At 46.0% G+C, this 26,953-nt stretch overlaps 1 protein-coding gene and 1 long non-coding RNA gene across 4 annotated transcripts in view; one reads left to right on the top strand and one right to left on the bottom strand.

Moving 5' to 3' along the window:
* ANKH (ANKH inorganic pyrophosphate transport regulator) overlaps positions 1-26,953 on the top strand; it is a 129,644-nt gene that overhangs the window by 62,866 nt on the left and 39,825 nt on the right. The window contains exons 2-4 of the mRNA XM_034998818.1: positions 14,245-14,461; positions 21,376-21,494; positions 24,483-24,566. Coding sequence (XP_034854709.1) covers positions 14,245-14,461; positions 21,376-21,494; positions 24,483-24,566 — 420 coding nt within the window. The remainder of the gene's footprint in view (positions 1-14,244; positions 14,462-21,375; positions 21,495-24,482; positions 24,567-26,953) is intronic.
* Positions 16,542-24,189, bottom strand: LOC118006236. Of its 3 annotated transcripts, none has more exons than XR_004678006.1 (3): positions 24,109-24,189; positions 17,204-17,260; positions 16,542-16,638 (listed from the first exon to the last, which is right to left on the bottom strand). It is a non-coding gene; the product is annotated as an uncharacterized LOC118006236 (long non-coding RNA). The 3 variants fall into 3 exon arrangements; XR_004678007.1 differs by lacking the exon at positions 24,109-24,189 and adding an exon at positions 19,540-19,607; XR_004678008.1 differs by lacking the exon at positions 24,109-24,189 and adding an exon at positions 19,077-19,160.

The raw sequence follows: 26,953 nt of genomic DNA, 5'->3' as shown, positions 1-26,953 counted from the left end.
CCACCACGAACCTCGAGCAAGTCATGGAATCTCTTTGAGCCTCCATCTCCTTGTCTACACAGTGGGAATTTTCAGTACGGACCCTGTTGTTGCAGCATTGTTAGATAAAACCAATTGTGCGGGGCGCCTGGGTGGCTCAGTCGGTGAAGCGTCTGCCTTCGGCTCAGGTCATGATCCCAGAGTCCTGGGATCGAGCCCCACATCGGGCTCCCTGCTCAGCGGGGAGTCTGCTTCTCCCTCTGCCCCTTCCCCTGCTTGTGCTCATGCTCTCTCTCTCTCAAATAAATAACTAGAATATTAAAAAAAAAAAAAAAAAAAAGCAATTGTGACATAAAACCAGTAAGAGAATGCGTGAAGGCACATTCAAGACTGACATACTGAGTAGGTAAGAGACTGTTCTTCATGTGATCCATAAATGGTGCCCGAATGAATCAACAGATAGGCCATCTGCGGCTGCAGCCTCCTTCCAGACCCTGAAGGCCAAGTGGAGAAGGGCACGGATGTCTCCTTGCACTGGGTCCCTGTTGTCCTCCTCATCCATGTAGGTGAAAGGGCTGAAGAAGACAACTCCTCAGGCTACTCTGATTTCCAAAGATACAAAACCTGAATTATAGTGAATCTGGATTTTTAGAATGAAACTCAGCATGTGCATTTACTCTCTCATGCGTTAGTTGTATGAAGTAGTAAGTTATAAAAATGTATTTGTTGTTTAGTTTAGAAATTTTCAAAACACTGTTATTTTATCCACATTATTCTATAGCTTATTACTTTATCGTATTAGATGGAAAATACCGAGCATAAAGCATGGTTATAGTTGTAAAGGCAAAATGAATTCAGGGTAGTATGTAATTCTTTGAGCCTTGCTACCATTGATGATGCCATTCGACTCTTTCTTGATTTCCTTTTGCTACAGTGATACCCTTTTTCCTGTCCTGTACTGTATTCTAAACAGTTTACTCAGTGAGACGATATTACTTCACATAAAAGACCATAGATCAGGCCAGTCATTTAAACCAATAGTAGTGGGAGCATGGGGAGGTCATAGCAAACCTGCTTGCACACAGAAAGCAAACACAGAGGACCACTTCGTCACAATTAATTGCCTGTTTCGTTGGGATTCCTTTCTCAGTGTGAGGGCATGTGCACATGTGTGTAGGCCCTGGCATAGAACATGTGTGGGCTGGGTGCACTAGCGTGTTTAATGACCAATTTTTTTTATTTAAATCTAGTGTAATTGACATATAGTGTATTATTAGTTTCAGGAGTAGACTTTAGTGATTCATCAGTTGCATGTAACACCCAGTGCTAATGACCAGTTTTTACTGTCTCACTCATCTCCTAAAAACAATCAGATCAAAAGCCCAGAACCTTAGAAATCTTTCACAAAACTTGGGGTATTCCACTCTATAAATACCAGCAGTGAGTCATTACTGAACCTTACGCTGAAATACATTAATCCCACAGCTGAGAAACGAATGAAACTTTGACCAGGTTAAAGATACCGGGATGATGCATTATCTTATGTATAAAAGAAGCCATAAACATCCTTGTCTGTGTCTTTGGAAGACCACCGTTGAGAGCCTCTTGACATTTCTACCACTCTGGGGAAGACGGAGATGGCACCTGAGCTTCATAATCCAGCACACACAGTGCTGTGCTCACAGGTGTCCTCTGTCCTCTCGGCCATGCTGTGGAGGGCCTCTTGCGGGGCACGTGTGGCCCCATTTCCTTTATCCTCATTTCCTTGGCGTGACCCAGATAAATATGGCGACCTCAGCCTCACTCCGTTCATCCTCCACATGTACACTTGTAGCCATTGCTACACATTACTGTTGAAAAATTAATCTTTACTTCAGGATCTTTGGAATTTTTCATAAGAATAGTCTTTATCCAAAAGTTCTCTTTGATCTGACCAGCTAATCCTGTTTCAAGTAAGCATTTGGTACCAACTGCAGTCTCTAATTCCAAGTGAAAGACTTGGAAAGGAGGGTTGGTGTTGGTATGACAGAGTGATGGTTAGGATCACAGCCCAAGGTGAAGCTGTCTGGACTCTTCTCCCAGATCTGTGTCACCCTGGACAAGTGACTGAGCCTCTCCACATACCAGTTTCCTCACCAGTAAGCTGCGAAATAATAGTAACTCTCTCACAGAGCGATGGGGAGAAGTAATGATCTTAGAATAGCATCTGCCACAAAGCAAGCACTCAGTCAGTTTAGCTGCTAGGGTAGTTTCTTCATCATTATTGTGTTCGTTGGGTTTCATAAGGTCTAAATGCAAATAGACACTCACATTTCATTCTGTTGGTATAAATGCATTTAAAACTGGACTGGAACAGAAGGCAGCGAATGGATGATGCTTCTGAATGTTGCAGCTGAGTCAGAAAAAGGAATGGAACTTGTGAGTTGCCCAGAGGTCAGCAGACAAGTGTAAGGTGCTAGAACAATCGAGGGAACAGTCTGTCACCAAGCAGGAAGAGGGGGTGGGTGCCAGCAGGGAGAGAGTAAGCATCTTGGCGTGTGAGCAGGGTCGGTAAATATGTGTATGTAGGCGGACAGAAAGTATGGACGGTTAGCAAAAAGATTTTCCAGACCCCAGAGTTCATCTTCTATTCCAGCTGTTGTTCATGGAGTTGTTGTGGGTTTTTTTAATATAAAAGTATTTTAAACTCAGGTCTGAAGTGGAATGGATACAATCTTGAGATATTAATCGAGAAATACCACCATTTGGAGACCATAAAACTTTATAAGTATAAAAACGTGTAGGAAATTTGGGAATTTTACTAGTAGTAAAGATGTGAGGTCAAGTTGGGGCATAAGTGATTGATTAAATGGCACACGAAGCTTTGATTTTTTAAAGCGCACTAGAAATCCGTAGTAACATTTCTTCCCTGTTGAGCCTCCTACCATCTTGAATCCAAGTTAAGTTAAGCCACGTGATGAAGAAGCTTCATGTTTAAATGGAGGATCAAGATGATTTGAAGAGGGTCGTACAACACTGAAGTATATCTTTTAATGAACTAACTTACTTCCATTTAAGAGGCCAAAAAGTAAAATGTTCTTTTATTTCCCCTGAGATCCTGAAGAAAGCAACAGGAGGAAACTGAGTTAGCCGTACTTGGTACCTGTTTGGTAGTTTGTCTCTAGTCTTTATGGAAACTCTTCTGCAGGTGTGGGAAGTGACAGAAAAAGCCAGTGTCATATTTTGGCCTTGCCCCATGTTGTCTCTGTGTTTTCAGGAAGCAGTATATATGGATGGCACCACGCAGAGCAATGACTTTGACTGCTAACGAGGCCAGACCAGGCTTCATTTTACTGCTGCCCCCTTTAAACCACAACCTCGTGTGTGGGTGTCGAGTTCTTGGCTGGAGTGCCAGCTAAACAGAGCGAGGTGTCTCATTTAGAGCAGTATAGATCCTTGAGAAAATAAAACATGGCTGGAAAATTACCGGGAAGACAAATGATCTAATTTAACCCAAACCACTTTTTAAAATACAGACGAACAGAACAATAACAGTGGAAAATTCCAGGAACCTAGACTCGTTGAGAGGATTGAAATCCAAGGGTGCTGATCATCCATGACATTGAAAGAAGCTCTTCCCCACAGGTAGCTTTGCCTACACGTATGCTTCTGAATTCTCCACACTTTTACAAACTGAAATGTTCTGAGAACCCTGGGTTTGAGAGAGATTTTTAAACTGTATCTTTTGTGACAATAGCGAGTTTGCTTCAGGTCATAAAAGGTGTTACAGGATCAGTGAAGCTGTAGACAGGGGAATAGCCTTTTATCAAAAAGATTAGTCTAGCAAGACAGAATTATTACCAAACCCAGTGTCCCATTCGTTTTCTAATCCAGACTGAGACACTGAAGGAAGTATTCATTTTACTAAAAGTAAAAAAAAAAAAAAAAAAAGGAATTTCAGCATTTCATATGCTAATCTCTTGCTATTTTAGGGAATAATACCAGTTTCCAACTCAACACCTTTTTGTGGAAGAATTTGAAAAGTTATTTCTTTATGAGCAACATGATCATGTTTTTACCAATTCTCCATGAGTGTCGGTTACCAGATCAGGTTCTGACTGCCCTTGGCACTTCTTGAACCGTGTGGCCTTCTCTCTCGATGCCTTGTTGCCCCTACAAGCACCCATCTTTCAGTCTGGAGATGACTACCCGGCTTGTGTGTCTGGCACACCCAGGCCTCCGCAGTGTTCTCAGCTTCTCCGGGGTGAGGGCAAAGAAGGCTCTTTGCTCCTTTGCCTTCTGAGTTCCTTCTCATGGCAGGCAACTTCTGTTACAGGATTTGACGCATAGAGGTCTGTCCTCCATCCCAGTTGACATCCACAGGATGGGACAAAAGGGAGCCAGAAAAAAAGTCTTTGCTTAAGCTTTACACTTAAGAGACTAATCATGTGGCCCAATGTCGCTTTCTATTTATGTCTGTGGGTCTGTAGTTAAGCAGCCCACCTTCATCCAGTGCCTACCGGGGTGCCCAGTGAGGCATAATAGAAGTGACAACGGAAGTCCTTGCCTATCTCTTGAGAAAATACCAGAATGACAAGAATATGTACAGTGCTCTTGCCATCAATTTGCATATTTATTTTAAATACATAGGTTCCACCAAAAATAGCTTTATTTACCCAGAAACCCAAACCTGCAGCTGGAGGGTTTTGTTGATGAACGACCATACTCAAGCTGTATGTACAAGTAACGCATTTGTTTATTCATGGATTGATTTTCAACGATGTATGAGGTGTGCCGAATAGATGTGGGAGAAGTGGTCAGAAGTAAACCCATTCCTGCCTCAGGTCGTCTGATGAGATGCAGGGTCAAGTAAACAGGCGAGCACAGTACACCATGTTGGGTGCAGCGAAGGGGTCCTGGGTCCTTGCAGCAGCTGCAGAGCACAGAGCAGGGGGTAGGCTCTGGGGACGGCTTCCAGAAAATATGATGGTCAACTGATGATGCGTTGACCAGATACGTGGGTGGGACCGGGGTAGAGGTGAATCTGTGCAGAGAAAAAAAGCTTAAGCAAAGGACCCTTAGATGAGAGAGAGGATGGTATATCCAGACAACTGCGGTCAGTTTGGGCTTCACGAAGCACACAGTGCAAGAGGCATCGTCAGGCAAGGTCAGATCATGAATGGCTTTTGTACTTGTTCACTCGTTGCCCAGATATTTATTGGCTGCTGACTAACCATGTGCCAGACAGGCTTAGAGCATGGTTTATGGAGATCATGGTCTGTGAATGGTGTGCAGCCCTGAAGCACATTGCATGCACTTTTAGTAATTTGGATTTTTGCGATCTGACCGCAATGTGGAGGATCAGAGGTTGGCTTGGGGACAGGAAGACCATCAGAGACCTGACCCAAGGCATGGCAGCGAGGCCAGAGAGAGCTGGACAGATGTAAGAGTGACCGGGGAAGACGTATGGATGGGACCAAGAGATCTGTAGGAGTGAGGGAAAGAAGGCATCCGGGGAGCTCTGGGTGGGAACACTGGGTACGTGCATTCAAGCTGGAGCCCCAGACGAGGCGGGCCGCAGGAGCCCACGTAGTCTGTTGATGGTGAACTCGGTTTTGGAAGCGTAGTGTGTGAGGCGCCAGTGGGACATTCAGCGGAGGGGTGTGGGCTTGGAGCTGAAGAGAAGTCTAAGAAGTCTGGAGAGATGGATCAGAGAACTCTGAGCAGACAGAAGGTAACTGGGGTTTGTGGGAGGGGTTGGGATCGCCGAGCGAGAGTGAGAACAGGAGACGGCCCAGACCGAGCCCTGGGAACACCACTATTTAAGAGCCCACAAAAGAGAAAGCATCCAGGAGAAAAGCTGAAGGGGAGAGAGATAGGAAGAAAACCTGGAAACCTCGATGCCACTGAAGCCAGGGGGGAAAGCATTTCAAAGAGGGAGTAGCCAGCAGGGTCAGATCTGCTGAGGGGTCGGAAAGGTGAGAACAGAACAGTGCCTGTTTGCTTTCGCAGGGAGAGCATGGGGCAGGGGGGGCGGGGGGAGGAAGGCAGAAGCCAGGGCTCAGTGGGTGCATTCAGCCCGCCATTACTGGTTGACCTGGGATGCAGGTGAGGTTCCTGCACGTGTGGAGCTACTGTTCCCACAGGCTGAGGAGTACATGGGGAGACCAAACGTGAAAATAATGAAAGAAGGTAACGCTTTATAGAAGTTATCTATGAAAAGAAGGTGAGAAAGCAGGCGGGAATTAGAAGAAACAAGGAGTTGAGAAGGTTTATTTTTAAGATGGAGAACACCTATGCGTCTGTAAATGTTGATGGGAAAGAGCCAGTCATGTAGCAAGGATCAGACAAGCCAGAGAGGAGGATGGGGGCTCCTGTCAAGGTCAGAGGGACATAAATGCAGAGCCCAGGTCGACAGCCCTACAGTCACCCTGGTCAGACTGGCCTTTCCATTGTAACAGGACAGAGGTGGTGAGGAAGGGCTTGAGCAGATGTGTTTTGTTGAGGTTTGTTTTAGGGAGAGAAGCAACAATAAAATTTTATTTCTTTTTTTAGATTTTTATTTATATATTTATTTGAGAGAGAGTGTGTGTGAGTGGGGGCAGGGGGGGAGCAGAGGGAGAGGGACAAGCAGATTTCTGTGCTGAGCGCAGAGCCCAAAACAGGGCTCCATCCCAGGACCCTGATATCATGACCTGAGCCAAAATCAGGAGTCGGACATTTAACCAACTGAGCCACCCAGGTGCCCCCAAAAATTTCAGTTCTGATGGATTCCATATTCCAGATGAAGCAAGAGGTGAAGTTATCTGCTGAGTCCGAGGGAATGAGGCAGGACAGAAATGCAGAGAGAAGAGAACGGGAAAGACGGAGGGTGATGGGGCAGCGAAGAGCCGGGTGGACGGTGGAGGCTAGCTGGGTGGCAGCCAGCCGTCCGTGCCATGGACCTGGTTCCGGCCCCTCTCAGAACCCAAGTAGAAGCCTGTAAACACAGAAAGAGGGGAATAGGTAAATAATTAGATGAATCTGAGGTCAGAGATTTGCACACAGTAAGTTGTGGATATTGACATGAGTGTAATTAAAGTGGTGACCTTGAAATGTGGGGGCACGATAAGGAAGGACAGACAGGAGGAGCCGAAGAGAAGTCAAGAGAGAGACAAGTTGCATGAAGCTTCAAGAGACAGAGTGGGAGAAACAGAGAGGGCCTCACATCTCCCCAGGAGGGAGAGGCAGGCTGTGTACCAGTCCTCCTGCGCCTGCTCCCCAGGGGAGACCACAGTCCTCCCAGCCAGCAGGGAATGCTTGTGGTCACATTGCCATGAAATGACTACAGGATCAGGGTTAGTTGGTGACTCTTGGCCTGAGAATCTCCATCTGCAATATGGAGATGTTTCTGGTCTCTAGAGCCCGACTTCATCTCTTTTAGGGTTTAAGGATCTAAGACTCTTCATATCAGGGAGATCACATGTGGGATTAGTTAGCCATTTCCCTGCGGGTTGTTTTGTTTTGCTTTGTTTTTGTTTTTTACTTTTTAATATCCTGTAGCTTTGATAACTTTCTGGGAGGAAAAAAATCAGGCAACGGAGCACCACGAACCTGGCAGACACTGGGAGAGACTAAGACAGGTAGAACCCACTGAATGCCTTCAGGACCCAGTTACAGTTTTAAGTCCAGTGTTCCACATTGCTGAGCGTCCGCAGCGTAGAGAACACTGATCTAAAGTGTGAGGAAGGCCCCGAGCCATGCCATCGGGGACCAGGACCCAGCTGTGATTGGCGGGCGGCTTTGTATTTACAGTGCCTTATGCCTGACTCTAATCTAAAGTGCCTTTACTGTGGAAAGTTCGCCAACGTTTAGGAGCTTGCCTTTAAATAGCAGGTGAACCTCTGTCGTTATGACAGAACCCTGACTCAAAGCCTACTTCATTCCAAAGACCTCTCAGGCACTATTCTAGCTAAATTTCAAGACCGTAGCTGGTCCTCTTTCCCCGCCGTGGCTCCTGGCTGTCCTTCCTGGAACCCACAGTTCTTTGGCTGGAGATGCAGCTGTGTTCCGGAATGCCACAGCCAGAACGGTACCAGCGAGCTAATTCGTGCTGAACTGCAGCATAGTTACAAGGCCTGTATCACCCAGAGAGCTTGTCACCTCCTGAATGGGTTCAGATTTATTTCTAGAGTGCTACAGGGCTGACTCTTGGACCACTTTCTATCTACATCCTATCTCGATTATCTCGTTCAGTCTCGTGCCTTTAAATGCTACCTATATGCTGATGGCCTCCAAATGTATGTCCACCTCCCAGATGTCTCCCCTGGACTCCAGACTCACCAAGCCAACCATCTTACCTGATTCTCCATTTGGAATTCGAAGGGGCATCTCAGACCCAATGGGGACTCCCAGATGGAGCGCTTGCTTTTTCTCCCCAAACCTTCCTCCCTCTCCCAGTCTCTTCAGCTCAGGAAACAGCTGCACCATTTGACCAGTGGCTCAAACCTAAAAAACTCAACAGTCAGCTTTGATTTCTCCCTTGTCCTCAGGCCCACCAGGTGGTCCATCACTGTATCGGTTTATCTCCAGAAAGCTCTCAAATCAATCGACTTCTCCCCATCTCCACCCTCCCATCCTGGTGCGAGCCATCACCTCTCTTACCGGGATTACCACAAACTCTTTTTTTTTTTTTAAGATTTTATTTATTTATTTAAGAGAGAGAATGAGATAGAGAGAGCATGAGAGGGGGGAGGGTCAGAGGGAGAAGCAGACTCCTTGCTGAGCAGGGAGCCCGATGCGGGACTCGATCCCGGGACTCCGGGATCATGACCTGAGCCGAAGGCAGTTGCTTAACCAACTGAGCCACCCAGGCGCCCTACCACAAACTCTTGACTGTGCTTCTGCCCTTCCCTGGCCAGGCCACCCTCATTGCCACAGCCAGCATGAGCCCCATCTCTGCTCAGACCCTTGAATGGTTTCCCACTGCTCTTAGAACAAGACACATACTATTCACCATGACCTGGAACCATCTCAGCATTGCCTACTTTTCCAAACTCACTTTATGCCCCCACCCCCACCGCTCTTCCTGGCCCCTGCTTGGCCTTACCAAGCCCTCCGGTAGCCCTCGGCCCTCTGCCAACTCTTCATCCAACAGGCTCATTCTTGATTTTGGGGCCTCAGCTCCACTGTAACCTCAATTGTCACATCCTTGGAGGGGTTACCTCATCTAGTCCATCTGAATAAGCTCTTCCAAGGAGTCCCGGTTCATTGGCATATTCCATTTCTTCAGTACCTATCACAGTAAGTGTTTATACTGGTTGTGAACATGGTACTTCATTCTTTCACAAAGTTACCAATATGTGATCCCCTCACTTTGCACGTCTGGGGACGTGTCATGAACCAGACGAAGTTCTGTTTGCCCTAGAGCTTACATTCAAATGGAGAAGATAGTAAGACAAATAAAAAGTCAATAGTCGATATAATGTCAGGTAATGAACATGCTGTGAAGAGGAAGAGGGAAGCAAGTTGAGACAGATGAAGCAAACAACAGGTGATAGAAGGATCTGGAAGGATGAATTACTGGAAAGAAAGCATCACAAATAATGGGCAGTCGGTGTTTTATTCAAATCAGTTTTGAAGAAATAAGTTATTTCTTTAGGAAATGAATTTTGAACCATATCTCACGGCATAAATTCTAGGACTTAAAAGTTAAGTGTGCAAATGAAACCATCAACTAGAAGAAAATTACCTTACCTGTGGATGGGATAAGAACGGCCAAGTCCAAAAAAGTATGGGAAGAAACTCCACGAGATGATTGATGGACTACATATAACTTATTATTTGGGGGCTCAAAAGAAAATCAGGAAATTATAAAGTGGACAAATTGAGGGAAATACTTGCTATAAATGAGAGTAATAAAAAGGCTAATAATATTAATATAGCACATGCCCTCAACTGTAAAGCTCTTCTTTCCTTGCCTTTTAATGTTTCTTGAAATTAGAATGTTTTTCATCCACAGTGTACATTTAATGTGGTCATTAAAAACGTTAAATCAGTGGTATATCTGACAAGTAATAACATCTTAGAATCAAAATGCGATTTTTAAAATTCATAAAAATTAATATGGACATGAAGTTCGTAGTAGAAAATACTTCATTCATTCAACAAATATTTGAGTGTAGGGACGCCTGGGTGGCTCAGTCGTTAAGCGTCTGCCTTCAGCTCAGGTCATGATCCCAGGGTCCTGGGATCGAGTCCCGCATCGGGCTCTCTGCTCAGGGGTTGGGGGGCATCTGCTTCTCCCTCTCCCTCTCCTACTCCCCCTGCTGATGCTCTCTCTCTCTCTCTCTCTGTCTCTCTCTGACAAATAAATAAATGAAATCTTAAAAAAACAACAACAACAAATATTTGAGTGTTTTTGATGTGGTGAGGTGGCCGGTATAAGAGTGGTAAACAAAATAGACACAAATCCTTGCTTTTAAGTGCCCCCTCCAGGCCAGTCACTCCCTGGTTCCATGTACTCTACTTGCATCCAACCTAAGATCAGCCCGGTCATTTCAGCGAGAATGAGGACCTTGGCCAACACCACTCAGTAGTTAAGTGATAGAGACACATCCAGCTCAAGTCAGCGTGGCTCTAAACCCTGTGTACTTCCTCAAATTACCATAATTGTTGAGCTAAGTGGAGTGTTCACGCTCAGTCTTGCTGACAGAGCCTCATTCCCTGCGCTCCCCCTGCCTCTCACTTGCCTGAGCCCTGCCTTTAGGACTCCCATCAAGGACCTGTTGGTGGAAATAGGAAGTGGGTGCCCCAGCCAAGGCGTACGTCTTTTTAGCCAAGAATAATGTTTTGTTAACAAGACATGTAAATAGTCTAATCCTGCATTATTAGGTGCCCTCCTGTATGCTTTTTCAACCTATGCTAAATAATATCGATCACTTAAATTTCAACAAATGTTTTGGCAATGAAAAACTAAACAATCTGTGGTCATAGATGTTGGGGAAGGACAGGGAGGAAAAAGGCCAAGCCATACGCCGATCTCAATGTCTGAGAGAAACATAATTAGAAGTTGTCCTAAGTTGGGGTCTCTGGAAGCAGAGCCTGTGTTGGGGAATTCTTATGCAGGGGATTTGATGCAGGGAGAGGGGAGAGTTGGGTGGTGGGGAGAAGTTAAGTAAGGAGGTGGTCTCCACTGGAGAATAGCTCCCACTTGATCCCACAGGGAGCCCTGGAGTATGCATTGTACTCCCCGACACTGAGGCGGGGAGCTGATCTTCTATACCCCTGTGTCAGCCAGCCATTGGCTGTGTGCATCCTGGGGGTCAGGTGTGGCTTAACCAACCCCAACTGGCTGGGGACAATTGTCCCTAAGGAGGAGGCAGCTGTGAGCCACTGTGGCCAGCTCCCACCCAGTAAAGGGTCTGGGTGGGACACCCAACAGCATCCACTGCATAAGGTCCAAAAAAATTAATCTGGAAGATTATCCAGTGATAGGTTTTGACACATGACAGGACACTCTGACTAGATGTGCCTATTGAACACAGGATTTATGATCAAGAAGCTTCTTGGTTTTTATTTTGCTTTAGGGTGTTAAAGTATTAGATCAGATCAGATCAAATAGATTAGATGTATTTGCTAGAAGGAAAATTTTTTCTAAGGAAGGCATCATGGGAGGCATGCTCCACAAAGGGTAATAAGAAGGTTCTTTTGGGAATTTTTAAGTATTATTGGAAAAAAAGGAAAAGATGATTAGACATATAATTGGAAACAATTATCAAAAACTAGCTTATCTAATACCAACTTTGTCAGAAGAATGATACTAAATTCCTATAGCTATTAGATATTTTTCTTCTAGGTTTTTCTAAAACCATTTCACACATTGGTATTTTCCTATAAATACTTTTTTTTTTGCTCACTGTGCTTTGCATAGAATATTCAACTATATAATGATGGATACATTGTCGTTATTTGTCAAAACCCCTAGGATGTACAACCCAAGAGTGAATGCAAACTATGGTCTTTGAGTGATAAAGATGCATATTGTAGGCTCATTGACTGTAAAAATGTAGCACTCTGGCATGGGATATTGATAGTGGGAAAGTCGTGTGTGCTGGGCCAGAGGGAGTATAGCAGCTTTGTACATTCTGCTCCACTTTGCGGCTCTAAAAAATAAAGTGTATTGTTTTGTGCTTTGGGGCCCTAACATGGGCCCCAGTGAGCCCTCCACAGACATCTCCCCCTTTCAAAATCAGTGTTACTACTGGGCTGCCCCTTGTGGATCTTACTATGATTGCTGGATGCCCTTCAGCAACAACCATCAGGAAACTTTGAAAAAAGAAAGGTTCATGACTTACTAGACCCAGAAATTGCACAGCACGCCTGGGCTACCCCAGTGAGATGGGGGGCGGGGAGCACACACACACACATGGGCCTGGGATTCTGCTTTTCTTGGAGTCAAGGGTGGGAACGCAGAGTTTCACAGCCTTACTCTTTATTGGTGAATTTAAGACATAAGAACAGGAAATTAAGCTCTTGGGGAAGAGACAAGTGGCCCAAATGGCCAATTATGAAATCAACTAAGATCTCTAAAACAAAGGAGCCTTAGTGGTGAGGAAGGTAGCCTGGCTCTTTATCTAGTCGTGTGGCTGGCCATGGGTTTATGCACAATAGTTTTCTTGAAAGTGGATGCCTCTTTGAAATAGTTGTCTGAGCAATCAAAACTTACTGTCCATGCTTACACTACATCTGTTTCTAAAAGTCTATGACTGCATAGAAAGCCGACTCTCCTTAATCAGTTTCCTGTTCCTAAAGAACTGGTGAGGTCCTAGCGACGTTTTTTTGTTGTTTTTTTTTTTAATTCTATCCACCTGGACATCCATTCCCACATCTGTGGTATAATTGTCGAGCAGCAAGTTTGGAAATGCCATCATGACAAGGCCACCTAGGTACCTCAGAGGGTCCCTCATGGACGATGGTGAAAACGATCAGAATATTCTGGGGCACCTGGGTGGCTCAGTGGGTAAGCGTCTGACTCTTGATTTCGGCTCAGGTCATGATCTCCGGGTTGTGAGTTGGAGCACCGCTTAAGATGCTCTCTCTCACCCTCTCCCTCTGCCTCTCCCCACTCCCTCCCTAAAAAAAAAAGAAAAAAGGATCAGAATATTCTGTGACCACAACTTCTTGAGCAAGCATCATCCAAAAACAGTGTTTTTGGTTTAAAGGTTTTCTTTTCATACTTGTTTGCACAGAGCTCAAGAGTACATTTCAAGTTAAAATACAGTAAGAATTGGGTAAATAGCATCTGTCAGTTGTATGATATATTCCTTCAGTACTTCTTTTTTTTTAAGATTTTATTTATTTGACAGAGAGAGACACAATGAGAGAGGGAACACAAGCAGGGGGAGTGGGAGAGGGAGAAGCAGGCTTCCCGCCAAGCAGGGAGCCTGATGCGGGGCTCGATCCCAGGACCCTGGGATCACGACCTGAGCCGAAGGCAGACGCTTAACAACTGAGCCACCCAGGCGCCCCTTCAATGCTCTTTTCATAGCATAGAATCCACTCTATGCTATGAAGGGTACCTACATAACACATACATGGTATTTCAGGTTATGGGTGCACACACACACGCACTCACATGTGCACACGCACACGTGCACACGTCCCCCTTCCTTAAAGAAGAAGAGAAGCCATCACCCACTCCGTACAAGGTGTCTGACTCATTTCTAGAATGCCTGTTGCCCTTACATAAATTCAGCCTACAAATAAAATTTAACATGTTAAGCTTTTAACCAAAACTTCCTAGAATCATTTTCTGGTATTAGCATAAAACGCTTGTTGGGTTTTCCCTCTATTATTTTAACCCCAACGGGCAGGTATCTCCCCTACAAGAAGATATCTCGAACCGAAGCTAATACAGATGAAAATGAAAACTAATAACCTTTATCAAGTTATGGTGAGCTTTACCCTAAAAGCTGCCCAGCGTCTCTATAGAAACCTGTCCGCTGAGTTTTTATTTTGGAAGTGTGCGTCCCCGGGGATGCAACGACATTTCTTTTTTTTTTTTTTTTTTTTAAAGATTTATTTATTTATTTGAGAGAGCGAGAATGAGAGAGAGTACATGAGAGGGGGGAGTGGGAGAGGGAGAAGCAGTCTCCCCGCTGAGCAGGGAGCCCGATGCAGGACTCGATCCCGGGACTCCAGGATCATGACCTGAGCGGAAGGCAGTCGCCCAACCGACTGAGCCACCCAGCCGCCCTGCAACGACATTTCTAATGCTGTTTGTGGGCTGTCTTTCTCCCCCCACAGGCCTTGAACCGGGGCATTGCTGCTGTCAAGGAGGACGCGGTGGAAATGCTAGCCAGCTACGGGCTGGCGTACTCCCTAATGAAGTTCTTCACGGGCCCCATGAGTGACTTTAAAAATGTGGGCCTGGTGTTCGTGAACAGCAAGCGAGACAGGACCAAAGCCGTCCTGTGCATGGTGGTGGCCGGCGCCATTGCCGCTGTCTTCCACACCCTGATAGGTAAGGCTGCTGACCCTCGCGCAAGGCGCTCGCTGGGGGCGTTTCTTGTTCTTTTCCAGCCACTCGAATGCATCTATTGCAGTAAGTGACTTCTCCAGTAATTATTAAAACATTTATCATGAAAATCTCAAGGGATGAAAGGAATGGCGTTTGTGCTCCTAGCGCAAGAAAGGAACATGTGTTTTCCCTGGGAAGTCCTAGCTTTCATTCTTTGACTCCCAAGCCCTGTGTCGGAGAGGGAGTGATTTCAGTAAGGTCGGCCACTTGGCCCAGGCTTCCTAGAGACACGCATTACGACACAGACTCAATCTTAAAAATAAAAACAGAATGGTGGTTATTTAGGATTGATGCCTGTCAGCAGTGAGAACAAATGGTTGTTTTATGTGTTAAATAAATGAAACAGGTGGTTTTATGTATTGAAATTAACTTATTTTAGGGGCTCACAAGGCTATTTTATTCAAAGATGAGACTAAATACCGTGGCATAACATTCTTTCCATGCAAAAATAAGGAAGCTATATCATACATACAGTGACCCGCAGAGAGTTGCACCAAGACCTTGGAAAAGGACTTGCTTCGGAGCCTCAGTCCTGCTTCTACTGCCTTCTGGGTGGCGATAAAACCCTAAGAGCCTGACTTCGGGGCTCCTTGGCTTTAAAACAGCTCAGCTTACCGGGCATAAAAATTGAGCGGCACATCTGTTGAGCCCAGTTGCATAAAACCCGTGAATAACACCCCATAAATCCATCGTGTACCTTCAAAACGGCACTGGCTGCATGAGCTCCATGAATGTCAGTGGTTAAATAAAGGAGTCAGAAAATTAACCCAAACCATTCAGGGTGTATTCAGATGGCAGCTAATGGTTACTCGCACGACCGTGAATCTAAAAGGAAATGGGGTGAGACCCTTTTAGTTTTCCTCTTGAATGTAGCGCAGACTTCTGTGCTGAGAACAGTGTGAAACCGTAAGAAGATGCTAGTCACAGGCCAGATTTTGAGCCAAAGTGTTGATATTGGTCGTTTAACTTGGGCTCAGAGCTTCAGGGCCTGGGGTTGAGAGGAGATGCTCTTCTTCCTTCAACTCATGCCCTGAATACTAACTTGTGCATGTGCTTTGAAGAAACGTCCTACACCTGGATTTGATCTGGTATATGCCTTGGGGAAAATTCCAGACGTGAAATGAGTAGGTCTAGATAATTTGTGTCACAATGGGTAAATTAGTTCCCTTTTGCTACCAGTTTATTTGGATTTCTTAAATAAGCCTAACATTCCCTATTTTAGTCATAGTTGCATAAGGCTTTGGGACTAATAGCTAATTACTAGGCGTCAGTAATCACGGAAGAGAAAAGCTGAGCGTCCTGTGTTACGGAAACCGGCATAAGAAACATGTGGTCATCAAGATAAAAAATCAGCATCGTTTTTCAAGTTAGATCTAAAATTTTCCTTTTTAAAAGAGAATTATAAAATCTTACATGTGAATCAAGAACAGTTCTACGTCCCAGATCGATGTAGCAGTTGTTTTGAGTAGACTCTTGGAATTCTTTTGGACTGAGACTTTCGAGTCTAGAAGATCCACCAACCCAAAAGTTCGTGTCTGCTCTGTGTACACCAGAGCCTGGCTCTCGATATCGAAACTGCAGGAGCCTTGGGAGTATTTCCAGCTTTTAGTTCCTGGTCTTTGTTGGGCAGCCGCCAGTAAGTGTCTCATTTTAGCTAAACTGTGACAACACTACTTTTGTTATGGGCACATCTGTGAGACACCACTTTTTTAAATTGCAGGGCATGGGGTTTGCCATGACCAAACCTTAATTTAGGCCAGGATGTAGGTGTTCTCCTACTTTCCCCTCTTAATTAATCCATGGAAGAGAGGAAGACTTGCTGACCGTGTATTTGGTTAATTTGAGTCCAAGTTAATTTCACCTGCACGAAGTGAGTAGCGCCTGACCACCTAATTCACACAGATGGAGAAACCACAGCTGCGGCTGTTTGCTTTGTTCACACAGTTGATTCTCAGCAGAGACCTGTAAGGCCTCTTCCGTGTCCCAAAGCAGCCTGGGCAGTCAGCACAGCTTGGGGGGAGCGAGTCCCGAAGCTCCTCCAGTAACTTCTAGAGTGGGTCCATTCGTCAACCTTCCCATGTCGGCCAACTTTTCCATTATTCACGGATTGTAGACCCATCCTGAAAAGGGCAAAAGGGTACAACCTGACGTCATCGAAACCACCAAGGGTGCTGGACACGGATAGTTTCAGCATAGTCTCAAAATGTATCGCCACGTAACTGACCCCGCCCCCCATACTCAGTGACTGTGCTCAGCTGAGAGTCAGGAGGCGGCGCTTGGTGGGCTCACTGGGGGGCCATCAGCCAACAGTGGGCTGGCCCAGATGGCCTCTCCTGGGACAGCTGGGCTCTCTTCCACCAGCCTAGCTTGTGTGGACAGCTGTGGCAATACCATGAGTGAGAAGACAGAGGCCCACAAGGCCTTTTGAGGCCAAGAATTGGACGTGGCCACCATCTCTGCTCCCGTGCACGACTGGCCAAGAAATCCCAGGCCAGCCCAGGTTCAAGGGGGTAGGGAAATAGACTCCAACTTCTCACCAGAGGAACTACAAAATCATATTGCGGAGTAGGGATAAAAGGAGGAGAGAAGAATCGGGGACCTCTTGCAATCAGTCTGCCCCAATCACTTCTTCGGGGGATGATGGTTTCATTCATTTTGTTCAATCAGTATATATTGAACACCTACCGTGTGGCAAACGGTGGGCTAGATCCCGGGAATTCAGATATGAATAAGGCACGTTCTCTAGAGAAAAGCAAGATATCATGCAGTAAATTATTACAAATCCCACTCCGCTGAGACTCAACACCAGTGAGATCAAATTTACGCTCTTGTGTTCAAAATCTCACATTCACTGTGCTGACTTTATGCATGGGTTTATGATATATCTCCAAGGCCTGGGCAGCACTGTACTTCCCACACCCGTATCTTCCAGATAAATGTTGCACAGTGCAGTCTCTAGAGGGATGTCCTATGTCGGTGTCCCAGCCCCCGTGCCGGCAACCAGCCACTTCAGGTCAGCTGGAATGGGCCTGACGCATATGAGCCATTCGACCATATGTGTGGAAGTGACTTAAATATCAGCCATACAGGCACACATGCTTGGAAATGATTCGTTAGAAACACAGAGGTCAGGTTCCCTGCCTCTGTGAGAAGCCTAGTAAACAGAGAAGCATAATCAGTGGGACTTACGAGACTTTTAACTCTGGGAACTTGGGAATTTGAATAAGAAGAAGGGTTCTCAAATCGCCTCTTGGAAATGCACATATTATCCTGTTACTAGAATGGCAGGAGGGCTTTCTCCTCACTTCCCAGGGGAAAATAGGTGTATAGACTTGTTTTGATTAATATTAACGTTTTGTGGCTATTTTGCAACAAGCACTAGTAACTACTGGATGAACAAGCCTGAGAACCACTGATTCTGGAAAGAGTCCGTCACCCTGATGGGCCCAGGGCAGAAGAGCTAGGGATTTGAATGGCCCTTCTGGTTTCTTCTTGTTTGGGTGGGGTCAAAAGCTGTCTACCTATAAAAAGTTCAAGCCTGTGTCCTCCCTGCTGTGGCCACATCATGAAATCTGTTTACGTCTTGTTCAGAAGCCTTGTTTAATTTTTCTTTTTAATGTTCTGCTCTTCAGAAGGAATGTAAGCTGTCTCAGAACAATCGAGGTAGGGCAGTTTATAGAAATTGATGGTCCATAAATGTTAGGGCAACCGGCCTGGTAATTATGGACTCTATGCAAAGCACTTTCAACAAATTACCCCCAGCCAACAGCTCCAGCCAGAAACAGCTCAAGGGCACAGGAGGGGAGGGGGGAGGGATTGGGTAAAAAACAGCTGCGGGCCCATCAGTCCCAAAGTCTCCTGGAACCTGGAGGGCAGAGGAGCTGAGGACCAGCTGCAGGCTGAAAAGAGCAAGGGGGTGGGAGGGGCAGAGTCAGAAAGCCTGGCCCACTGAGCTCACCACCCAGCCCTCCTTCAACGCATCTTCATCCCATCTTCATTATCCTGCAGAGAGGCACTATTTTTTATGTTTTCATTGAAATATTCTAATCAGTAGGTACATTGAGGTCTATCTACAGAAGGTAGAGAAACTGATTTATATTGATCTCTAGCCCACCCACCCACCCTGGACCACACAAGCAAACTGCATGCCCTGCTCTCAACTGCTCCAACTCATGGGTCCCAGAGTCTCCCGGGAAAAGACTTCTCTCTTCCGTTCTCAGAAGCCGCCTGTGTGGCTTTGCTGGGGTTGTCCTAACAATGTATCCCAGACTGGGAGGCTAAGGCCACAGAAATGTATTGTCTCCCAGTTTTGGAGGCTGGAGGATCAAGCAGTCAGTAGGGTTGCTTTCCCCCCAGGACTCTCCCCGAGCTTCTGTGGTTTGCTGGCAACCTAGAGCCTTCCTGGGTGTGCGGACACATCACCCCCATGTCTGCCTTCACATCCACGAGGCATTCTCCTTGTGTGTGTCCACCTGTGTGTCCAAACTTCCCCTTTTTAGAAGGACCCCAGTTATATTGGATTGGGAGCCCACGCTGCTCTAGTGTGACCTGATCTTACCTAATGATATCTGCAATGACCCTGTCGCTGAATAAGGTCACCTTCTGCAGTCCCCGGGGACAGGACTCAACATGTGAATTCTGCGGGGACGCAGCTCATCCTGTCTCACAGCCCCTCTAGATCTCGGCCTTCCCCACCTTCCTGTCAAGTGCAGTCCATGGTGTTGTCTGTGGGCTCTAACCTTTACCCTGGAATTTCAGCCCATGAGCTATTCCTAGCCACCCGGCTCTCGCCCCTGGCATTGCGTTGCTCATCTCAGCCAGCTCGGCTGCCTTTACCTGCCCCCAGCCTCTGTCCGCCGGTGGGCGAGGATAGTCTTTGGGCTGGGGCTGGGGCGCCTCCTGGCAGGTTCCAGCACAGTGACCGGTCCCCGACTGAATGAGATGAATGTACACATAACCAGCAGCAACAGTAACAAAACCTCCAGGTTCTAGCACCCCAAGTAAACCATTTATGCACTTACGGAACACCTTCATCCGGGCCTTGTGTTTCCATCTGTCTGCATACCCCAGGTCTGAGTGCACTTCTCCCCTGGTGGGGAAGGCAGGCTGCAGGGCTCCCCCCCCCGCCCCTCCCCTGAGCCTTCCAGGGGCAGGTCAAGCCTTCTCTAATCTGCTTGTCTCATCTAATCTGTGTGCCATCAGATCCAAACGTGGACATCATAGCTGCCTCCTTCCCTCCTTGTCCCACCTTCCCGGGTCTTTGCTCTTCCCGTCCTGGGACACCCTCCCTCCTGGATTTCTCTGCTTGCTGCCTCAGTGGCTCTGCTGGCCCCACCATGCTCCACCCCTGACATGTTTGCTCACCTGGCAGCTCACTTTTTGGTTTTCGCCTCGGCCCCTCCTTGGAGAGCCTCGACCTCTCCTCCTGCATTTGCCTCCCCCACCCCACCTGTTCTCAGGATGTCTTACCCATGCCAGCCCCCTGCCCCTTGAAATCACTTTACTTCCCCATCTGGGATCCCCATTTGTGCATCTAAATATCTATGATATCATCCCAAAGACCTGACTTAATTCAAAATTCCTATGATGCAAGACTAATCCGGAAAAAGAGTGGAGGCTTATTTCTTCACTATCACTTTCTTCTTCTTATCAGTTCATATGGTTCCAAGTCATCCTCCAAACTTTGAAGTGGAGCGAGGGATCTTATTATTCGCATAAAATGAGACTCTTACTGCGTCCTGTCTCCTTTCTGATTTCAAAGCAGCTTCTGTAGCTGTCCACTGCATTAATATTCATATTTATAGAAAAATGAAAAGAGCAGGAATAATGCTATTAGAGCACCATGTAAAACACTATGAAAAACACAAAGACTATTATTTCCCGGTCTAGTCTAAACATCTATCAATGAGGTAAAAATACCTGAACAGTTTACTTCATCTTTGCTCACAGTACCTGCTGGAATGCCCAGCTGATACACTAGAAAGACCTTCCTCTTTTTTCCTTTATATCTATTCGGCAGCTACAAATTCATTCAGCCTATATCAGTTCAGTGCCCATGTGCTCCCCCCAAAAGATGAAACAAAAAGAATAGCAAGCCGTGAAAAGCTAGCTTTAACATTTTCTATCGAAAAGTCATATTAACAGGTGCGCCTGGATGGCACAGTCGGTTAAGCCTCCGATTCTTGGTTTTGGCTCCGGTCATGATCTCAGGGCTGTGAGACCGAGCACCACATTGGGCTCCACGCTCAGCAGGGAGTCTGCTTGAGATTCTCTGCCCCTTCCCCCCTCCCTCTCTCAAAAAATAAAATAAAATAAAAGGCATATTAACATCTGGGAATTTTCTCTTAGTAAATAAGTAACACTCCATATAAACATTCAGCTTCCAAATGATCCATCAAGCATCCTTTCATGATATCAAACTAATGGATGCATCCTAAATGCATAATAATAGGAGACTGAGTAAGTTTATGCTGAGTAAACCTATAAAAAGGAATTCATTGCAACCATTAAAGTGTGGAAGCAAATCATGGAAAGATGTTCATGGTTTACAAAAGAATATGTATACAGTATGATCCCATTTTTGTGTTAAAACACACACGCATACCCCATGCACGTGCCCACCACACACCCATAAAAGAACTGGGCAGTTAGAACCCAGAGCATTAACTGTGACCCTCTCTGGGTAGGGGGTTGAGGTTGGAGATGATTTATTTTTCTATATGCTCATCTACTTTTTCTACACAAAAAAAAAAAAAAAAAAATTTACATTTAACACTGTTTTTGCACCTTTGAGATGAAAAGCCTAAAAGATAACTTTTTCTAAATACTGCCATGTATGTTTCTTTGGCCCTTTGCAGCTTATAGTGACTTAGGCTACTACATTATCAATAAACTGCACCATGTGGATGAGTCTGTGGGGAGCAAAACGAGAAGGGCCTTCCTATATCTTGCTGCCTTCCCTTTTATGGATGCAATGGTGAGTAATTGTGGGCACTTTAAAAAAAATTATGGTGTACATAACATAAAATTTACCATTTTAGCCATTTTTATGGATACAGTTCAATGGCATAAAGTACCTTCACATGGCTGTGAATCTTCAGAACCCTTGTCTTATGAAACTGACTCTGTCCCCCTGAGACACTAGCTTCCCATGCTCCAGTCCCCTCCACCCTTGGCCCATAGCTCTACTGTCTGTCTCTGTGAATTTGACCAATCCAGGGATCTCCTCTGAGCAGAATGAGACAGCAGTTGTCTTTTTGTGGCTGGATCATCTAACTTTGCGTAATGCCTTCAAGGTTCCTCCATCTTGTAGCAAATGCCAGAATGTCCTTTTTTATGGCTGCACGATATTCTGTACGATATGTCTGTAGAGACCCCATTTGGTTCATCCATTCATCCATCAATGGACACCCGGGTGACTTCCACCTTTTGGCTATTTTGATAATGGGTTATGAACATGGGTATAAAATACCTCCTTGAGCTTCCTGTTTTAATCCTTTTGGGTAGATAGCCAGAGGTAAAATTGCTGGATTATATAGTAAATCTGTATTTAATTTTTGAGAGGCCCTCGTACTGACCTCCATGGCAGCTGTACCATTTTATACCCTCACCAGCACCGCAAAAGGGTTCCAGCTGACCACTGACCGTAACCAGCCCATCTTGTCCATTTATTTGATGAGAATCGTCTGTACTTGCCACAAAGTTTTGGCAAGAGGCAAGAGAGCCTATTTGAAAATTTTATTTAAATATAAAGTTCTTTTCTGATATATTCAGGATCAAGGGATCAGGACAGCTTTCTGATAAACTTACCGTTTGTGTAGCTTAAGCACCCAAAGCTTTTTAGAATAAGAATCTCTTGAAATTATGGATAGGATTTCATTACTTGAATAACCAGCTTCACTACATTACCAAGGGTAGCTCACTTCCATAGATTAAATTCTTTATCATGATGCTAAAGAGTTCTCAGAGAATGCTTTTTTTCTATTCCTCTGTGTTATCGAGAGTTATAAAAGAGACTTAGCAAAAAAAAAAAAAAAAAAAAATTTCCAGTAATGTCCAGTGCTGGAAAATGAACCCCCCTTTGGGGCTCCATTTTAGATTACTTTTGGGAGGAGACTTAAAAATATGTTCATTTGTACAGTTTTTCGCCACCCCTCCCCTCAGGTTTTATGTACTGTAAGTGTGTGAGGTAAGCGGGCGTCCACACGGAGGTGAGACTCCAGCCCCACATCCTTGGAGGAATGAACCCAGGTCATCGACGTGTGGTCCATCTTCTCCGATGTTATCAGGAGTGTTAAAACTGCCTGTCATTAGCTTGTGGACGTGGCCTCATGGAGTCTCTGACCGCTTCCCACCAGTCTGCACAGTGACCTTAAACTCAGTTTTCACGCAGAGACTCTGATTCTCAGTTGGTGTGACATCAGTGTAGGTGGGAGAATTTGGCCACCGGAGCACTGGTACCTGGATTTTCTTTTTCTTACTTATCATCCAGTAAGAAATTACTCTGTATTTACTCCGGCAGTTGACATAGACTCCAAAAAAAGAACGAAGGCAAAGGGGCTGGATTTCCTAGAGCTGGATTCCCCACGGTGCCCCATGCTGGCCTAGGGGGGCACCATAGTGCTTGGAAGCGGAAAACTGAGTGAAGTGACCTTTATCACATCCCAAAAGAGTAGAAGCCCAACTTCCTAGACAGAGTCCTGATATTGCTCTGAGGCTTGCCCCCCATCTATATGGGGGCTCTGTGAACACACAGAAGAATCACCGTTATACGGTGAAGTCAGGGACTCAGGACTAGAAGTGAATCCCAGATTCTGGTGCGCCCTATGTTTATTTCCCTTCAGCTGTATTTATCTGCCATGACAGAGTTTCTAAAACTCAGAGTAACACCAGAACATTGGTGATTAACACGCTTTGCTTTCCTGTTTCATTTACCAACTGCCCCCAAAGACCCAGCAGTAAGAGACTGTTCATAAAAAACAAAATAATGAACATTTATAAAAAGCCAGGTAATCTCCCCTAGATACACACCCCTACACACCTACACCTGCGGTGTGGCCCTAATATATTGGTTAGAGAGATAATATTTGAAAACCACAAAGCTTATCATCCCGATGGCTTTGGTCAACAAAGGGAGCCCACAAGCCACTATTTGCAAATGTTATCGACAGTTTGCATTTCTTTCCACGTCTGGCACCTCGAGACCTGTGAGCTGAGGGAGGAAATAGATGTAGCAGTTGCTATGTATGAAGTCCTGACACAGACCTTGGGAATAAACCCTATTTGTCTGATGGTGTGTAGCTCACACGAAATGTTACTGCTGTGTCGGTCCACGGTGGCCTTTCTGGGTTAGAAGGATGACCCTCACACAGATCCTGTCTTGAACTTCAGACCTCCAAAGTCCCCGACCCCCAGGCTTTTCATCGTCTGCTCCCCTTCAACGCCCTTCATCTTCATTTCCCTCAGAGGCAAAGCGTCAGATCAGATCCTGCCCCGACTTGAAGAGAAAGAGAGTAGAGCCCTCATCACTTGATGAGAACCTATAATGACTATAATAACTCAAAACCAAAGTGGAGCCCTCATTATAATACCTTCGTAGAAGGAGAATGTTTCTGCCTTGTCATTCCAGCTGCCCCAGAGAGAGAGAGAGATGGTGTTTCCTCCGTTCTTGGTATCCACCTAGCTTTCCTGCCAGGAAAACTAGCGAGCACCCTGGGCTCCGTTATCATCCGTACTAAAGAAATACTGTGCGGTCACTGATCCCACTTAAAAATCTAATGAGGACCTAGTCATCAGGCCAAGTTACAGTCATTTGGCCAATGCAAAGTTTGTCATGTGCTCCGAAGGTTCTGAAGGGGGAGGGAAGGTAGAGAGTCTATTTCCGGAATGCCCAGTAAATCATAACGACCATAAGTCATCCAATCCCAATGGCGTCTCTCATGCCAAATTCTTTTCTTTCCGGCAGGCATGGACCCATGCTGGCATTCTCCTAAAACACAAATACAGTTTCCTGGTGGGATGTGCATCCATCTCCGATGTCATAGCTCAGGTAAGTATGGTCTGTGTGTCCATCAGAGCTCCTCGGAGCCCACGCCTGCCTCACTGACATGCATTCCCTCTGCGGGGCCTTCCTGCTTTACTCAAACCAAAGGTGGATGTCCGTGAAGGTGTGTTGAACAAGTGAGACAATGAGACCTCTTGCAGTAGAAGTATGTCTAATCCTGCAGGAAGGAGGGTGGTAGGAATTGAAATTCAGCATCAGAGGTTTAGGCCTTTAGGCTGACCCTCAGGTCCCAGCGCGCACGTGTTTGGTGGTCAGAGGGTCGCGGTGTGCTTGGCTGGGTGCACACTTGGCCCTCTCTGTGGCCTCGCAATACATGGTCTGTCCCTCGGCTCTAGAGGGAGCGCGGAGGAATTCTTCTTCCCTGTTGTTTCTCGTGTAGATGCCACACAGGGCGACCATCCACAGGTCATTAGCCCACATTTAACAAGAGCCAGGAAGTTGGACACGGTCTGAGAAGAAGGCCTACATTGCCCTTTCTGTGGAGTCCAGCTCTGGCACCAGCCCTGGTTTTCCACGTTCCCTCCTTTCTTCTGCCACCAGGATACTGCATGAAAAATTTCAGCAGAAAATTAAATTCCTATAATCTATAAATTACAATCAGAGGTTTGAGAGAACCATTTCTTCACAGAGGAGGAGGGATGGACTGATTTTTAATCTCCTTTTCCAATTCTCAGTTGCATTCTGTGAGCATTTCCATGCATTTCTGCCTCGTTTCCCCCATCGTACAAGCTAGTCTATTAGCCACCTTTTTGAAATAATCTACTGCCAAACTGTTAGTACCTCTCTAAAGACCAACAATTACATTTCCAAATTAATTGCATTTACTCCATGGATCACTATTAAAAGTAATTTAAATTAATTCCTGCTCACACCGTGTGTGTGTGTGTGTGTTTGTGTGCTCTCTCTCTCTCTCAAATAAATGTATCAAATCTTTAAAAAAAAATTTTACTAAGCTAATTGATCTCTCACCATAGTACAAGAAAGCTCTCTTGGTTTGGTTCATCCATGCAGTAATGCTTTTCTGTGCCACCATTCCTGTCAAAGGTGCTATGTTCGAAGGGCGCCTGGGAGGCTCAGATGGTTAAGCATCTGCCTTCAGCTCAGGTCATGATCCCAGGGTCCTGGCATCGAGTCCCATATGGAGCTCTCTGCTCAGCGGGGAGCCTGCTTCTCCCTCTCCCTCTGCTGCCCCCGCTGCTTGTGCTCGCTCTCTCACTCTGTCAAATAAAATCACACACACACAAAAAAAAATAGCACTACATTCTAATATATTGCCAAAGAATTTATGAAAAATATTGCTGTTTCTGTTGTAATTCACAATCACCTGGTCAATATTTGCTCAACATCAACATGAGCATTCTCAGGACGTTGTTGGACCTTACTGGGACCTCCTGTCCTAGCCCTTGCCTCCTGAACTCAGCTGAGGGCGCCGGGACGGGAGGCCACCATCCCAGGTCAGCAATGTTGCTGTACTACCATCAGTCCCTGTCTTTTCATCTCAGCCTCCTGCCAAGATCCCACTCTTGAACCCCCTACGATGCACTTTTCACCACCTGCGCCCAGGTAGCTGGTGCTCCTGCAGCAAGTCACACGGCAGCACGCACTGATGGAACCATGCATCTCCGCTCATCACTCTCCGCCGCTGAGACTCCAGTAGCTACAGCAGACCGGCCCTCCCCTCCTCGCTCTTCCCAGTAGACCAGTTCCCTTCCCGCTTCCGTGAGAAAGTTGAAGCAACCGAATGCTCCCACTTCTGGCCACCAGACCTACAAGCCTGCCTTCAAACCCTGCGTCATCTGCGTTTCTCCCCATTCTGGGAGACAGGGTGCCCTTTCACTGTGGTCCAGAACCGCTTCTTCCACCTGTGCCTTGGATCCTGCGCTTTCTCCAGAACCGGATTCAGCCGGCTCTCCCTCATCTGTTCTCTCTCCCCTGGGTCCTTTCTCTTGATGTGTAAACATGCTCACCTGCCTGCTGTTTTAACACAACGACAACAAGAACCTTTCTCTGGCTCCCATGAGCCTCTCGAGCTACAATTCTCTCCGTTACTTCACAGCCAGACTTTTTGGAAGGGGGGGTTTTCACTCACTGTCTCCATTTCTTTTTTACTTCTATTCTTTTACCTCCTTCAAGTCTGCTTCCCCCCCCCCATCAGTTCACCCAGATAGTTCTTGCTAATGACCTTTGTGTCACTTAAGCCACTGGATGGTTCCCGTCAACTCATTGGCCATCTCTTCACTGTATTCGCTGCTCCCTGCTGCATGAAACACTCCCTCCCTCTGGTACTCAGCACCGCAGTCTTGGTCTTTCTCCTCCTTCTGAAGGCACACCTCCTCTACGGAGGTGAAAATGTGGACGTCCTCCAGATCCTT

This window comes from Mirounga leonina, unplaced genomic scaffold, assembly GCF_011800145.1.
Source record: "Mirounga leonina isolate KUSES-001 unplaced genomic scaffold, KU_Mleo_1.0 Mir_95, whole genome shotgun sequence".
NCBI lineage: Eukaryota > Metazoa > Chordata > Mammalia > Carnivora > Phocidae > Mirounga > Mirounga leonina.
Note: the sequence above shows the minus strand (reverse complement) of the source record. Positions and strands in the feature narration are given on the sequence as shown.